The sequence below is a fragment of the Cardiocondyla obscurior genome, linkage group LG23 (genome assembly GCF_019399895.1).
Source record: "Cardiocondyla obscurior isolate alpha-2009 linkage group LG23, Cobs3.1, whole genome shotgun sequence".
Lineage (NCBI taxonomy): Eukaryota > Metazoa > Arthropoda > Insecta > Hymenoptera > Formicidae > Cardiocondyla > Cardiocondyla obscurior.
Window position 1 is genome coordinate 3477872 of NC_091886.1, and position 16686 is coordinate 3494557.

Genomic DNA, 16686 nt, shown 5'->3' on the forward strand with positions numbered 1-16686 from the left:
TACGTGCGGTGAGGGATTCATCGACCTTATGACAGCGTGAACTAAAGAGCCCAACTTGAAATCGCGGCTTCCACGCGTCCAGGTACAGAGGCTCGTCCGTGTGAAGGCAGCGCTTCGGCTGCCGTCGGATAGAAGAAAAAGCCAGAGTTATACACTGTCTGTTCTATTCTTTCGCGGCGTCGCCGGCAGTTATCGCATATCCGTTTCTCGACAACATCGCCGAATTATAAGAAGAGAATAGACATATATTTTTGACTCTCTCTTTTTGCGGCTATAATCGGTGTCGTACAATCGTACTCGTCGCGGTAGCCCACTGTAATCTCGATGTCTTCATCTAGTCGAAGAGATCAATTGCGAATAACGTTTAAACTTAACAGTAAAATAAAAAGATTTTGTAATAATTTTAATTTATATTATGTTTTTTAATTTATATTATGAATATACTGTCATATATTATATATATAAAGGTCTTTTTTATTGCCTTTGCGGGCTGTAGTCTTTAGACCTTTATATATATAATATATGGCAGTATATTAAAATTATTACAAAATCTTTTTATTTTACTATTAAGTTTAAAAATTATTCGCAATTGATCTCTTGGATTAAATGAAGGCATCGAGATTACAATGGACTACCGCGACAAGTACGATTGTACGACACCGACTAGCCGCAAAAAGAGAGAGTGAAAAATATATGTCTATTTTTTTCTTATAATTCGGCGATGTTGTCGAGAAGCAGATATGCGATAACTGCCGGCGACGCCGCGAAAGAATAGGACAGACAGTGTATAGTTCTGGCCTTTTCTTCTATCCGACGGCAGCCGAAGCGTTGCCTTCATACGGACGAGCCTCTGTATGTGGATGCGTGGAAGCCGCGATTCCGAGTTGGGCTCTCTGGCGTGAACCGAGTTTTTCTCCGGATGACACGGATACATCTTGATTACGCGACGTCGCTAGTGTGTCAGCGAAGTGAAATGCTGTTTCGTATACCGAGGCGTTCCGACAGCCGATAGAAATCGCTGATAAAGTTTCCCTTTTTTTTTTGTTTTTCGTTTTTTTTTTTTTTTTATATATGAAATATCGCATGCATTCTCTCGATGCTTTTCGATAAAGATAAATTGCCTTTTAGTGAAAATTTTATTATCCGCTGCAGCACGATAATGCCAGACGTTCAAAGATTAAGTGAAAGCAATGCTAAACATTGCGGGTTAAAAGTGACCGGTTCAGGAAGTACAGTTATATTGTAATTAATTGCAAGGGAATATTTTAAGTATTTAACAAGCATATTAGTCCGAAGCTAAGTTTCTCTGTCCGCCTATCGTACAAAATGCTCGTTGAATTAAATTATATGTTACGTTTAATATCATTGTATCGATGTGGCTGAAATTTCGTCAGTATTACAATTCCCGAAAACGAATCAACTTATTTTTTTTTTTTATATTACAGCAAATATGTATCGAACTTGCCCAATACATGCTAATAGTACAAAAGTTTGATCACATGCCACAAGTAGATTGCGACCGGCATATCCAAGTAAATTAATAATAAGAGAAGCTATAATTACAAAAAGAAAATGACAAAGTTACATAAATTATTCTTCTATTAAATTAATTAATTTTAATTAATAAAAGCAAAAAAAAAGTCTTTAAACATAGCGGCTACACAGTCATATTTGGTTTCAGTTTAAAGTTCTGCTTGGGGATATCACGATGGCGCTTGTAGTATCATATCGACATTCAGCTTCGGACTGAGTTATCTACCGAGAAATATCAAGCCGATAGGCGATACCGCCGTGCTAGCGCTGCGCGAGTTGTGTCAGCTGTGTGTACTGGCACCCGTATCACCCATTCGAATAAGTTTCAACATAACCCTACGACACGAACGGCTTCGTTCGTTCTCCGCGAAATACCGGTCACATGTGGAAATAACGCGGCCGTCCAGCTCGCATTGTGGTTCGCGCTTGAAGGGAAGTCTCTGGATGTGTGAGTGACGCCGAAAGTTCGCTGGACGTTAAAACGTCGCTTGGCCGTTGCGCGACTTGTTAATCGTAATCATGGCGGTGGCCCCATCGCGAATAGACGACCTCGTGCAGTCTGTCAGCCTGCACAATGACCGAAACTGCTTGTTCTACGGCTACGTCCTGCCGTTCATGATGATACAGTCCCTGTGGATTTATTGCTGGATCTTCGTATACGGCGTCGACCAGTACTACGAGGCGGGCCTGATGGGCGTTATGGCGATCGGGGTGCTGCAAATATTCGTGGGTCTGTGCTGCCAATGGTCCGTGCACATCCACACGTTTCTGAATTGTAGATCGGTAAGTGGCCGCACGGCCTTAATTTCCCTCGAATAACAGGCACGTGGCCCTTCGTGGTTTCAATATGTCTCGTTACGTGGCAGCCATTCGTTTGGCCGATAGCTTCTGCTAGGCCGATCACGTGACTCGCCGCGGGTGATTTCGAACAATCTGGGGCGATATCGTATTCATTTATTATTAATATTATTAATTTTTATTACCGCGACGTTCCTTATTTTATTTTACGAATTAAATTTCAGGTGAAAGATCCGTACAAAGCCGCGATGGTCAAAGTGATTCCCACCCCAAACAACGGGAGCTCGGAGCTGATTTTGTTACATCACGCGGATAAGCAGGAGCCTTGGTTCATTTTTCAAAAAACGAAATATTACTGGGATCCCGACATAAAGTCGTTCAGAGGCTTGCAGTTCCCGACCGATCATTCCGTCAAACATTATTGCGAATGGAAAGGATACCTCGATCAAAGCGAAGTTACAACAGCTGAGACAAAATATGGGAAAAACAAGTACGGTGTGAACGACTTCTCACGTTAGTTGTCTCTTCGAGACATTTTTTACATAATTGAAAATAATATTTCTCTTTTTATTTTCAGATTGAACATGGTTGTGCCCGAGTTTTGGGAACTTTTTAAAGAACGTGCTATCGCTCCGTTCTTTGTCTTTCAAGTATTCTGCGTGGCGCTTTGGTGCTTAGATAAATATTGGTATTATAGCATCTTTACGCTAATCATGCTTATCATGTTTGAGTGCACATTGGTGCAACAGCAATTGAGAAATATGGCCGAGATTCGTAAAATGGGCAATAAACCGTACATGATAATGGTATAGACATTTGTTTGCCATCTGCTTATCTCTAATAAAAAAAAAAAAAATTACTTATGTTTATTTTTTCGTTTTTTAGGTGTACAGAAGTAGGCGATGGCGCTTGTTATTTACAGACCAATTAGTTCCCGGGGATGTAGTTTCTATTACAAGGTCTCAACAGGATAATTTAGTGCCATGTGATATGTTACTTCTGCGAGGATCTTGCGTAGTTGACGAAAGCATGTTAACAGGTACTTTAAACAATACTGGTATTGCATTTAAATTATGGAAATGAAATTATAACAAATAAAAATGTGTAGGTGAATCTATACCTCAAATGAAAGAACCTATAGAAGACATTGATGCAAGTAGAACGATAAATATCGAAGGAGACGATAAACTTCACTTGCTTTTCGGTGGTACAAAAGTTCTACAGCATACATCTCCTAGTAAAAATACTCCTGGTCTCCGAGGTATTTTTAATATATATATATATTTTAATTTCCACGATATTTTTACTCGTATAGATTTTAATTAATTAATGCACGATTTTACAGCGACCGACAACGGATGTATTGCTTACGTATTGCGCACCGGCTTTTCTACATCGCAGGGAAAACTTTTAAGAACGATACTATTCGGCGTTAAACGCGTCACGGCCAATAACTTGGAGACTTTTGGCTTTATCTTATTCCTGCTGATTTTTGCAGTTGCTGCTGCTACGTACGTCTGGATTAAAGGTAATTCCATTGCACATATAAAGGTCGAGATTACACAATAAAGTTATACATAACGTAAATTTCAATTCTAGGCAGCGAAGATCCTACAAGAAACAAGTACAAACTATTTTTGGAATGCACGTTAATTTTGACGTCTGTTATACCACCAGAGTTACCTATAGAATTGTCTCTGGCCGTAAATACATCTCTAGTAGCTCTCGCCAAATTAGGTACTCGAAGTTTTACTTTGTTAAATACTCAAGCTAGTCACGTATGCAGAGAAATTAATACATAATTTTTTCGCAGGTATATTTTGCACGGAACCATTCAGAATTCCATTCGCTGGCAAAGTTGACATTTGTTGTTTCGATAAAACTGGCACGCTGACTAGCGATAATTTAGGATTCGAGGGTATCGCGGGTATCGAGTAAGGCACTGCTATCTATTTTACTATGCATAATTTTTCGTGTTATTAGATACAATTTTAATTTTAATTTTTTTTTTTAAAGCGGTAAGCCGGACATGCTTCAACTATCAGATGCACCTTTGGAGAGTATTCAAGTGCTCGCCACGTGTCATTCTCTAGTTCAATTAGATGACCGGATCGTCGGAGATCCATTGGAAAAGGCAACTCTCAAAGCTATTAATTGGAATCTCACAAAAAGTAATTATAATTTTGCAAAGAGTATAGTACGAAAACTTCAACGCATTATTACTTGACGCAAATATTTCATTTAGGTGACTCTGTAATTCCTAAAAAGGGAAAATCTCCTGCACTAAAAATTATACAACGGTATCATTTTTCATCAAACTTGAAAAGAATGTGCGTTGTCGTCGGATACAATCTTCCTGGAGCTTCAGAGACGCATTATATGGCTACAGTGAAAGGCGCGCCAGAAACTCTAAAGAATTTGGTGAGCGACATTTTGTACGTTAATTGATTTTAATGATTTTACTTTCATATTCGATGTAATTGGCTATTTCAGTTATCCTCTGTGCCGGAAAATTACGATTCAATTTACTTATCTCTTACACGGCGTGGGGCGAGAGTGCTCGCTTTGGGATATCGAAAACTTACTGGCAGCTTATCTTCTCAAGACTTAAGAGAATTAACTCGTCAAAAGTTAGAAAGCAACCTTACGTTTGCGGGATTCGTTGCCATTAGTTCACCTCTCAAATCTGATTCGAAAGCCGTTATCAAAGAGATCGTTAGTTCGTCACACTCGGTAAGACATTATTGTTAAAATGTAAAAAGATATTCGAAACAAAAAAGTTTGCCAAATTATGATGAAATAAATGAATTTAATATATAATTATTTAGGTGATGATGATAACGGGTGATAATCCTTTGACGGCTTGCCACGTGAGCCGCGAGCTGCATTTCACGAAGAAGCCTGGTACACTTATATTAACTGAAGATGATGACGAGTGGATATGGGAGAGTATAGACAAAACAACACAGGTTCCTCTAAGTTTAAAAAATGTCGAATCACGCAAAGAAATCTGGAAAGATTATGCGCTTTGCATAACGGGTGAAGTACGTATTTGAGCAAGATTTTCTATTAATTAAAATTACAGCTGTCGCTTGTTAATGAACGATAAACTTTTCTAGGGTTTAACGTATCTGAAAGAACATCAGCAGGAACTTCTTCGAAGGCTCTTGCCACATATTGTGATTTTTGCGCGATGCGCACCAAAACAAAAAGAATTTATTATCGTATCGTTGCAATCTTTAGGCTATACGACGTTGATGTGCGGTGACGGGACAAATGATGTTGGAGCTTTGAAACACGCACAAGTGGGTAAGTTGACGAAAGTAATGCTGTAAAAATTGAGTACATCTGTTTTTCTACATTTTTTATTTTTTGATAGGTGTCGCAATTCTGTCGAGTCCGCCCGAAAAAGTCCCTGATAAGCGAGAAGAACCAAAGAACGACCCTTTGATGTCGATCACAAATAATGGACCAAGAAACACTCGCGCGAAGCTGCAGAAAATTCTGAAAGAAATCGATAACGAAGGACAGGAACAGTCTGTAATCGTGAAACTCGGTGATGCTTCCATCGCAGCTCCTTTTACCAGCAAAATGTCGTCTATTCAATGCAGTAAGACTCACAGAATATAACGCCAAAAAAATTACTCATTAAATATTCGATAATATACAAGTATTTACTTGCAGTTTGTCACGTAATCAAACAAGGACGCTGTACTCTGGTCACTACCTTGCAGATGTTCAAAATACTGGCGCTCAATGCGTTAATACTTGCTTACAGCCAATCAGTATTATATTTGGATGGAATTAAATTTAGCGACACACAAGCGACTTTGCAAGGTATTCTTCTGGCGGCATGTTTCCTTTTTATCTCACGATCGAAACCGCTAAAAACTCTATCACAGCAAAGACCGCTACCTAACATCTTTAACGTGTACACCATCGCGACTGTATTACTGCAGGCTGCTGTGCATTTTATCAGCCTCGTTTATTTGATAAGAGAAGCTACTATTATATCTCCGAGGTAAGTTTGCAAGTTAAATAAAATCATTCAATTCTGCTTTTTCTAAATCTAAAAATTATTAATTATTAATTTTTTTATTATAGAAACGATAAATTATCAGCCATTTTGAACACCACCAAGGAAGTGAATGTATTGGAAGGCAATGACAATGGCGAAGAACAACCTTTCGAGGCGAATTTAATTAATAGTTGTGTGTATATAATCTCGATGTCTCTTCAGGTTACTACTTTTGCTGTAAATTATCGAGTAAGTGCCTCTTTACGTTCCTTAATCTATTTAATGCAATATCAGCAACGATAAAGCGACTAATTCTCATTATCACTTATGATTCTAATAGGGCCAGCCATTTATGGAGAGTTTAACACAAAATAAGGCTCTTTTGTTCAGCCTTGTTGGCAATGCTATCTTTATTTTATTACTGGCTTGTGGATTTTTGTCGAATTTAGCAAAGCAGTTCGAGGTTGTGGACTTTCCGACTCAGGTAAGTTTTACGTAACGCACAAACACAGATTAAGTTTGTCGCAATTTGTTTGCCGTTGAAAATCCCTAAGTCACATGCATTACTTACGTATTGTTACATGTTGCAGTTCCGTATGACATTGATTCAGATACTAGTCGCGGATTTTGTCTTCTCGTACGTTGTCGATAGAGTTTGTCTATGGCTCTTTGGCGAAGGAAGACAACACAAACTGTGATGAAACTACTTTTTATCGATTACAAACTTTATCAAAGATTTTTGCATGTAACTTTTGTTACTGATCTTGTTCCACGTTAAGAGCTGACAACTTTTCAAAGGTCAATAACGTACCTGTGAATACACACGAATTACTAAGTCTTCAATTGCATTTTGTATCTTACGTCGATACGTTATTTCTTTTTGTTTCCTTTATTCGTATATTTATATGAAAAATGTAATGTGAAAATATAAATATGTGCATCCAGCTCATTCATCATTATTCGCCTAATTATCCATTTTGTGCTGTCAACTTTTTTCTCTGTGGAACAAGAAAAGCGTTCTGACGATCATTATTTATTGTCGATAAAGATATTAATAATGTTCAATCATTATTTCGACAAATCGGTATATGTATATATTTATTGATGGAGCAGGGCATTTTATTTTCGTAAGTTCTGGACATATTAACAACCAGTATTGGTTGTTCTTTTAAAAAAAGACGCGCGTTTACGTGTATATAATTGCAGACAAACGGTTCTATTTTATTTTTTCTCCCCCTGTGCAGTATTCGCACGTAGCGCAAGATTCTAATTGAGACGTATTAAAAAAATAAATTTATATACATATATTTTATATAGGCACGCACGGGGTTGCGTGGTTGTAATTAATTTTTCGTTCGTAATGAAATTAACGAAATGCGAAGTGTTTACGAGTGACTGTTTTAGACACGACACGTAGCAGTTTTATACATTTACAGTTGCATTCCACTTTGATGATGTTGCACATGCATCCTGATATTTCTACGATTTTGCATATTTGCGAGTCAAACATGCGTGTATAATTGTAAGTTTGTAGTTTTCAGATTTTATTTCCGGTGTGCGATCAGTGCTCATTTTATTTCGCGCCGCCGAATCAGCGGCGAAGTAAAGAAATTTAATGAAACTTCTTTATTCGAATCGGACTAAACATACTTGTATATGTACATTTATAATAATACTAATAAAAAGACATGTTCATTAAAAATGATTTTCAGAGTTCTCTTTTTTTTTTTTTTAGAGTAATATCGACAAATGTAGATTAAAATTTGGAAAATGTGCAAGAGAATTTAGCTTGATTAACGTAGTTTTAATTTGTCTTTAAACGTCGTGATTAAAGATCCAAAAAAAAGTTATTATTACATTCGCAACAATACAAGGGGAAGATTACGTACGACCTTATTCGCCGTGGGTTATCACTTTTGATTTCCGACGTTTACAATGTAAGTATAAAATTAATTAAGATCGAGTCAAAGCCTAGAAAAAAAAAAATTAAAAAAAAAACCAGTAAAAAAAAAACAAAAAAAAAAACTAAGTCTCCTTAATACGTGACACGGTCTGACGTAGACTCAATGAGCAAATTGAACTTGGAAGGCCGGAAAAGAGGCCTTCGGGGACTCGTGGCAGTCGTAACTACGAGCAAAGTCCCGGCAGTCTCGTGATCGATAACGCTCTAATCGGCCGCGCGCTGTCTAGTACCTCGGCGCCTTTACGCTGACTGTGCCACTGTCAATGACGCCTTTTTTTAGCGAAAGCACTCGCGATTTGTGACCGACGACGTAATCGTCGGCTATGCCATCGCTCGCGCTCGCGTTCGCCGCTCAGTCGATCGCGGTCGCCGCTTACGGTCGCGTCTCTCGTTGGTCCCGGGGTACATGATAGCCGGCCGACGTTTCGCTGGCTCTCGAGAGGCGAGAACGGAGCATATGTCATCGTCACCGTCGCCGAGCGCCAGGAACAGTTACGCTCGGCGTCACCACGCGGCGAAACTTCGCGCCATGTGCTTCGTGAGGAACCGAATTACGGTCAAAGCTTCCCGACGGGACTCCGCTGCGTGATACCTCTATCCGGTCGGCAAATTCTCAACGAGTAGCTCGAAATTAGTTGCATTCCTCACGCCGCTAGCTATTCGACCGAGGCGACGGATACCACGTCGACGATGTGACTCGCTAGCGACCGGCGAAGGCGTAACTTTAAAGGGACCAATATTGAATAAACGAGGAAGAGAGCGGAGTAAAAAGCCGAAGAAACGGACCGGTTATTGGCGCCGTTTATATAAAAAAAACGGCGGCTTGCTGATTAAAAAAAAAAAAAAAAAAGAAAAGATAATAGACTGGCCGCTATTTTCGAAAACACCGCCACAGTCCGCGATGTGCTGAACCCGGTACAACAGAAATCTAGAATCGGACTTGAATGAAACAGTCTCGAGGCTTGCTCTTCAAGGTTAGTAGATTATTTGACCAATTGTCGAACGGGTCGAGGAAACTTTTCTTTTCCTCGAGACGAGGGAATCGTAAGAAATTTTTTTTTCTGTTCTTTTTTCTTTTACATTCCTCGAGCGTGCACGCGTGGCATTTAGCACTGAATAACAATTACATTCTCCCCTTCCTGCCAAACCGGTCGCATACAATTTCTCGGTCAGTTTTTTTCCGAGCCGCGCGCGAATTAAATTCAGATTGTTAACGCACGTTGTGAGACAACCGGGTTGACGGCGAGCGAGTTCTCTCTTCGAGATCTTTAAAAATAGGACGATTAAATTTTGGACGCCGCTCATTACGCGACATTCTGTTATGTACACGTTCGAGAATAATTATAAAACTCTCCGCGTTGTTCTACGCGAAAAAAAAGAGTTCTTTCTTTTTCTTTCGCGACTGGAAAAAAAAAATGTTGTATTCACGCGGAGCAACAGCAAGGAGAGAAGTTCGATAGCGCAAGTGTGGGAAGAGCTAAAATGGGACGTTGCATGTTAAACGTAGCTGGATCTTACCGATCGTTGATTAAGGTTTATTCACGGCTATTGTTATTCGCAAAACGCCTGATATTCCTCGAGATTCTCCTGCATATCTTCGCGCGAACCACATGACTAGGTGTACTAAATATAAGAAAGGACTATTTATAACGGTAGAAGAATGTATCGTCCGTCGAGCTTCTGCTACGTGGTCGTAATAGTCGGTAAACTTTGATTATCCACTGCTGATGCAGCTAATTACGCCCGGCAAGTAATTATCGGACTCGTAATTGAGGCAAGATTAAAATTCTCGACCTCTGAAATTTTCGAAAGTTTAAATCAAAGTGTCTCTTTTTTTATATTTTATTTTATTTTATTTTTTCGTTTGCGTTTCTCGGCACCATGTATTATTATCGAATTCCATTATCGTGACGTTGATGGATATGACCATTGGACTTTATATAGAATGATAGTGCGCGGGATCAGTTCGACCGCAGCTTCCATCGCCGGAGATCTGGCGCACGAAATGCCATTGTAGTTGACTTCGCACAAGGACAATTCGATTTTCGTAAGTTTTTTTTTTTTTTTTCGCGCGATGAAACAAGATACAAGTGTGACGCACGGAAAGAATTTCAACAGCACAACGTACAAACCGCGCAGCCTTGCCGATGTAAATATTAATTAGCAATGCAAATTCCACTTAAGGATAGTAATGAGACCCGACATGGTTCCGCGATCCGGCTTACTAATGGACTACTTTCTGCTTGTTAACGCCACGGACTCGACAATTGACCCTGACGATTGATTGAAAAATAACAGAACTTTGAACTGAGAAATTCCACGCGACTTTGCGGAGGTAGGAAACAGTTGCAGCTGCCAAGCGTGTCCACGTTAATATCAACGGTACCTCCACGTACGACAATGTAAGGATCACTCGAGAAATCCGGCGCGATAAGTAAGAACGTGTAACGAAATGATTTACAGAAAATAAGAAATACGACTCGCGCGATAACGCGGCGATTGATGTATTCCTCGCTTCCGTGATCGTTAATTTCTTTGTAGCTACGGTCCCTTAGTCTTATCTTCCCCCGATTAGATCGTTATCTGCCGTAATCACGCCTCGCGCCGCTCGTTAGTTCGAACTGGAAATATATGGCGGTCTGACGGTCGGCGTCGCGAGAGCTACATACGGAACCGAAAGCACTCTATGTCACGATTGTCATTCAGTTGACGTCAACGAGATGAAATTACTAGCACGTGCGAAGAAGTCATAGGTCAGTGGCTTCTTCAACGGGGGAAACTTTTAACGATAGCATTATTAATACGATCTCGGTATCCTTTGCGATCAATTGATGACGCGACGTGCATCCTTGATACATTTTTATTCTCACGGACGATACTTAATTAATGCGCACGCCGGCTGAAGCTAGATAGCGGACGCGTTATGCGATGTAAGCTGAGGAAAAAAAAAATAAAAAAAGAAAAAAAAATAAATTGGGAGAAATATTCCTGGCGACGTGCCAGTCGATAATCCTTGCAGTAGGACTAGCGGATTAAAAATATCGGTGCGTCGGCTTTGTAATCTGAGATACGACTCACAATTTCGACGTGGAAAAGATACAATGCACGATTCGAAAGAAAAGCCGCCTGGGTAGGCTCCTTCGTTGGTATATACCTATTGATAACGAACCATCCCGGAACGATAATACGCAGCTCATTGCGAAAACTTGTGTCGCAAATCTAATTTCGGGCGATAAAGTTGCTCATTAAATTTTTTTTCCCCTTTTTTTTCTTTTTTTTTTTTTGCGCCGGGTCTGTGTCTGCTATTAGATAAAATGGTATTTATGATAGATATTAAATTATATTCATATATTCGTGTACGGTAAGTTAATGCGATTAAGATATGCAACGGATATCTACCGCGGAAATTTATTTACGACGTCGTGATGCAGACGTGCTCGAAAGTTTCGTTAGGCATAATGTGCGACAGCCGGAATGCATTAGATATATTTAGCCACTTTAATTTCAGTAAAGATGGTAGTTATATCGGAAAGAGGATATTTCCATTGGATCGATTGGCTGGTGTTTGCACTTATGCTCCTCATGTCTGCCGCAGCCGGCTTATGGCACTTCAGAAGGGCGCAAAAGTCAAGCACGCAAGACTACCTGCTCGGCGGAAGGAGCTTAGGACTCTTTCCCGTGTCCGCTTCCCTCGTCGCCAGGTAAGCATGGTTTCGCCATTCTACAGGATTTAAGACTGTTAAAAGAAAAAAAAAAAAAAAAAAAGAAAATGAAAGGGAGAACTGATGAAAAACAAGATCTCACACTCGGAAACGTAAGAAAAGACTCGCAGAACGCGTTAACGTCGGAATCGTTTTGATCCTGCGAATATTTAGAATTCAAAAGAAACTTTTTCTTTTTTAATAATAATATTAATAATAAATTTTATAATAAAATTTAACGCGTAGCTTATAGATGTTTATCGTTCGATTCGGGCTCGGTCGATTTGCCATGCAGAATATTTAATCAATTACGATCGTAACTGTAGCTTCATATCAGGCGTGACGATCTTGGGCACACCTGCGGAGATCTACAATTTCGGCACGCAGTATTGGATCACGATCATATCGATTCTCTTTTCTGGAGTTGTGGTCGCGACTGTGTACCTTCCCGTATTCACCACCCTGCAGCTTAACTCCGTTTACGAGGTATACGTTCTTTCTATTTTTTTCTACTTAAATGTGCCTCGCAGTGAGGCGCGATTTTGACAAATACTCTCCTTTCAGTATTTGGAAATTCGATTCGGTCGACCTGTGCGGATTCTGATTTCTACAATTTTCGTTTTCGACGTGGTAAGTCTAAGCTTGACCCATTCAGCTTTCGCCGTTGCTTTACGAAAAATCACGCGAATAAGACACGACTGATTTCAGATTCTTTACCAATCGATTGTAGTCTATGTCCCCGCGCTGGCATTAAATCAAGGTATTTTATAGCCGTATTATTCGCGTTAGAAATTCAACACAGAATCTCGCATTAAGACTCTGATTTCAATTCAATTACAGTGACCGGCATCAATATACATGTGATCGGAAGCGTTGTATGCGTCGTCTGCGTTTTTTATACCGTTTTGGTAAGTCACATCGATGAATTTCTTTATTAAGTTTGATTAATAATTTAATACGCCTTTTATTCACCTCGCAAATATTATACACGAAAAAAAGATCGATCTTAACTGCATAGAGGATTTTCGTGTCGACGATCTTGCTTGAATGTTAATAAGATTGGTATATACGCGGGGATGATGAAAACGGTCGTGGCGGTCGGGGATACAGAAGCCTAAGCTAATTTTATGGGGGAGGCTCGTCGGCCAAATTCTCGCGGAATCGCTGGAGTTCCTCGGACCATGGTCTACCATAGGAAACAATTTTCAGTGGACAATGCCGTGAAGAATCTCACGCGAGAGCCTTAGTACTGGAAATGTTTATGGACGGAAACTGAAAGCCCGACAATGGCGCGGGGAAACAATGGCGCGGAGAACGTCGAGCGGATGTTATCGTAGCAGCGGATCACAAAGCCGGCGTTGAAGTGATTAATCGCGGGATCGCGCGCCTGTAATTATCCGAGCAATTTGTTGGATCTCGTATTAATGAGAATTTATCGTGGTTGAGTGGCTCTTTACAAATTTGTTTATTATTCGTTGCCAGCGCACGCGCGAGCGCGTTGTGCCGACTGTAATGCAATTCGCGCGGCCACTCGAACCGAGCGTTTCGTCATTATAGAAAAATTTTTTTTTTAACCAAGCCGCGTTCTGCTTTACCCCGGCATTATTGCTTCTTCTATTATTTTAACAGGGCGGTATTCGAGCAGTGGTATGGACAGACGCGTTGCAAGTCGGCGTGATGATAGCGGCGGTCATCTCGGTTACGGCTTTAGGAACTTATCAGATCGGAGCATCGGAAATTTGGAATAAAGCCATTGAGGCTAAACGCATCCAGTTTCTCAAGTAAGAATTAAAAAAAGAAAAAAAAAGAAAAAAAAAAGAAATACAACAATCCCTACGCTTTGCGCAAATGTATCAAACATTCTTTTGTATTCCCTTACATTGTAAAGTTATATTGTACAGCTTCGATCCATCCCCCTACACGCGGCACACAGTTTGGACAGTGTTGATTGGGTCTTGGTTGTACTGTACAGCGTATATCGCCGTCAATCAGACTATGGTGCAACGATACAAATCGTTAAAAAGCACTAAAATGTCTCAATTGTGAGTACCGATTGTATTAGCAACATTTGATCGTTATAGTAATTTTATGAGAATAAAAAAAAATAATAGAAAGCAGACATCTGCCATTTATATTTATACGTATATTAATATAGTCAATGTCTTTATGTTATCTCGGTTATAGATCGATCGCGCTATTTACTGTCAGCGTTATGCTGTTTATTTCAATATGCTGCTGGTGCGGACTGGTCCTTCTCGCTTGGTGGTGGCCACCGAAATGTGATCCAAGAGCTTCCGGCTTAATTACGGCCGACGATCAACTATTACCGGCTTATGTCATGGAGATCGCCGGCCATCTACACGGAATACCCGGGCTTTTTATTTCCGGGATTTTCGGCGCGGCGCTAAGGTATTTAAAGATCGAGTTAACGTAAAAAAAGTTTTCGCGTATTAAAATAAATTTTAAATAATTTTGTTTAATGCACGTAATTATAAAAAAACGAAGGGGGAAGATATTAGAGACGTTCGTTATTTTGCAGTTCGTTATCAGTGGGTTTCAACTCGACATCCGTTGTGATTTTGGAAGACTTCGTTAAAGGTTGCTTTAAAATGAAGCCTAACGATCGCTGTTCCACAATTTTCGTGAAAACCCTTGTCATTCTGTTCGGCTTACTGGCGCTGTGCTTGCTTTTTTTGATCGAGAGACTCGGAGGAGTTTTAGCTGTGAGTGATATAGATTCTATTTTTTTTTAATTATTATTTTTCGTTATTATTTCGTCGCGATTTATCTCGAAATTTTCAAATTGTAATTTTTGCTGTCGCAATTTAGGTTACGAATAGTTTGGCCGCAATCGCTGCCGGGACTTCATTCGGCGTTTTTACTCTGGGAATCTTGTTCCCATGGGCAAATTCTAAGGTACAAAACAAAATCTATTTCAAAAGATATAAATTAATTTTTTTTTTTTTTTTAAACGAATTTTATTTGATGCTTAAATCTTTTGTGCAGGGTGCTTTCGTGGGTGCCATCGCAGGATTTGCAATGTCCGGGTGGGTCAGTTTTGGGGCGAACGCGGCTATCGGGTCTGGTCTCATAGTACCAAAAAAACTTCCAGTTCCGCAGTGCGCGGGTAATGTCAGCCAAGATTTTTTAAAGCAATTTGAATGGCCCGAGTAAGTCACCGTTCTCATTTTTATTAATGATTTCATTTATTTCGTTTTAATTCCGATTAATTTACGCTCTGTGTCGTACAGCGAGGACGATGTCTTCCCGTTATATCGGTTATCCTATCACTGGGTTGCTCCTATTGGCACGTTGGTGGTACTTGTTGTGGGTGGAATTGTCACTTGGATGACAGGTGCGCGAGATCCTTCATCGATCGACAAGGGTTTGCTCTCTCCGGTGATTCATAGGTAATCGACTCGCTTAGAAACTTTTATTACAACTTTTGTCGCAGTAAAAGTTTCATTGCGAAGTAAGAAATATCGCATTCGATTTACAGATGGCTACCACAACCAAAATTTCCAAGCCCTATGGATGGATCGCAAGGATCGGTGTCGACTGACCTGCACGTATCGACGAACTTATTGTCGGTCCTTCGTCGAAAGTCGCAGACTGACATTTTATAGGAAGAAAAAAGAAAAGAAAAAAAAAAGAGTCTTGATTGGCAGATACGATAAATTAACAACGATGGAATTTTTTAATTCCTTTTATAGATTTTGTTTTGTATAAGTAGGTAATTGCGTTGTTTTTTCAAAGTATGCATTTATAAAAATTAATGTACGAGATAAATCGTCGGTTGTCAATGTTTTTGGGCAATCGAGCTAATTGAATTTAATGTACATAAATTTATATTAGACGTAAATGTACATTAAATTAAATATGTAAAAGAGAAAATGTAGGTATATTTTTATATGTCAGTATATACATATATAATATATATATGTTGAATAATATATATATTCCGCGATAATATAGAAAGTACCAATTATATATATATCTACAATTTCCGTAAAATAAGTAGAAATAATAAAATGCTCATCTATTCTAGTCATTCGTTATCTAAATCACCATCGACTTTCGCCCAGTTGAAAATAATTAATTTTCTCGATCAAAAAATTGCGCGCAAACACTTAAAAAAAAAAAAAAAATACCTCGAGAAGAAGCAGAATGCCCACGCGATCGAATCGGCATATTCAAGACACGAATTCGCTGAAAAGCCACCGCTAAATGATGCATTTATTTTATTTAATGTCCCGATGAATCGCGTCGTTCACGCGGAAAGAGCCAGAAATTTTTCGCCACGCGTGATCGTGGCGAGTGGCACGTCCTAAAGAAAATTGCAATTCGCAAGTTGCGTACGGGCTTTATTAAGCGCGCTTCATGCGCCATTTGCATTCGTCTGGGCGACTGATAGATTCGGAATTTCCACGTACGCCCTACGCGTGCGGCTTATATTATATCTATATATTATATGTATGCGCATGTATACGTATAACGCGGAGGAGTTGGCGTAGACTCGCGCGCGCCCGCTTTGGAGACGAGCCGACCTGGTCGCGCGAGGGTGGAGGGAATGGTCGGCGGAGAGAGCCGGGGTTGAGAGAGCGAAAGGGGTAGAGTGGCTGAGGTGGCGGGATGCAGAGATGGATATAGACACATAGAGGTAGATAGAGAGA

General features: G+C 39.8%; 2 protein-coding genes across 4 annotated transcripts in view; both read left to right on the forward strand.

The window, feature by feature from the left end:
* The window catches only part of LOC139111274 (endoplasmic reticulum transmembrane helix translocase), an 80132-nt gene extending 70995 nt beyond the window's left edge, over positions 1-9137 (forward strand). Inside the window, exons 4-21 of one of the 2 annotated variants that reach the window (XM_070671423.1) lie at positions 1689-2316; positions 2556-2821; positions 2909-3137; positions 3217-3370; positions 3440-3592; positions 3677-3859; positions 3931-4068; positions 4145-4265; positions 4348-4502; positions 4577-4752; positions 4825-5064; positions 5160-5375; positions 5451-5640; positions 5711-5941; positions 6016-6352; positions 6436-6598; positions 6690-6833; positions 6940-9137. In XM_070671423.1, the coding sequence (XP_070527524.1) occupies positions 2053-2316; positions 2556-2821; positions 2909-3137; positions 3217-3370; positions 3440-3592; positions 3677-3859; positions 3931-4068; positions 4145-4265; positions 4348-4502; positions 4577-4752; positions 4825-5064; positions 5160-5375; positions 5451-5640; positions 5711-5941; positions 6016-6352; positions 6436-6598; positions 6690-6833; positions 6940-7047 (3468 nt within the window). In that variant the 5' untranslated portion in view covers positions 1689-2052 and the 3' untranslated portion in view covers positions 7048-9137. The remainder of the gene's footprint in view (positions 1-1688; positions 2317-2555; positions 2822-2908; positions 3138-3216; positions 3371-3439; positions 3593-3676; positions 3860-3930; positions 4069-4144; positions 4266-4347; positions 4503-4576; positions 4753-4824; positions 5065-5159; positions 5376-5450; positions 5641-5710; positions 5942-6015; positions 6353-6435; positions 6599-6689; positions 6834-6939) is intronic. The other variant, XM_070671424.1, reaches the window with a different exon arrangement.
* Positions 9138-9145: 8 nt separating this feature from the next.
* Positions 9146-16060, forward strand: LOC139111283 (sodium-coupled monocarboxylate transporter 1). 2 transcript variants are annotated; one of them, XM_070671440.1, is made up of 14 exons: positions 9146-9286; positions 11821-12013; positions 12340-12499; positions 12578-12643; positions 12722-12773; positions 12854-12921; positions 13643-13794; positions 13915-14055; positions 14198-14422; positions 14553-14736; positions 14843-14929; positions 15020-15183; positions 15265-15423; positions 15513-16060. In XM_070671440.1, exons 2-14 carry the CDS (start codon positions 11826-11828, stop codon positions 15637-15639), a joined length of 1773 nt encoding a protein of 590 aa, XP_070527541.1. In that variant the 5' UTR covers positions 9146-9286; positions 11821-11825; the 3' UTR covers positions 15640-16060. The 2 variants fall into 2 exon arrangements, with proteins under 2 accessions (XP_070527541.1, XP_070527542.1); XM_070671441.1 differs by lacking the exon at positions 9146-9286 and having other exon boundaries at positions 11581-12013.
* Positions 16061-16686: the final 626 nt, after the last annotated feature.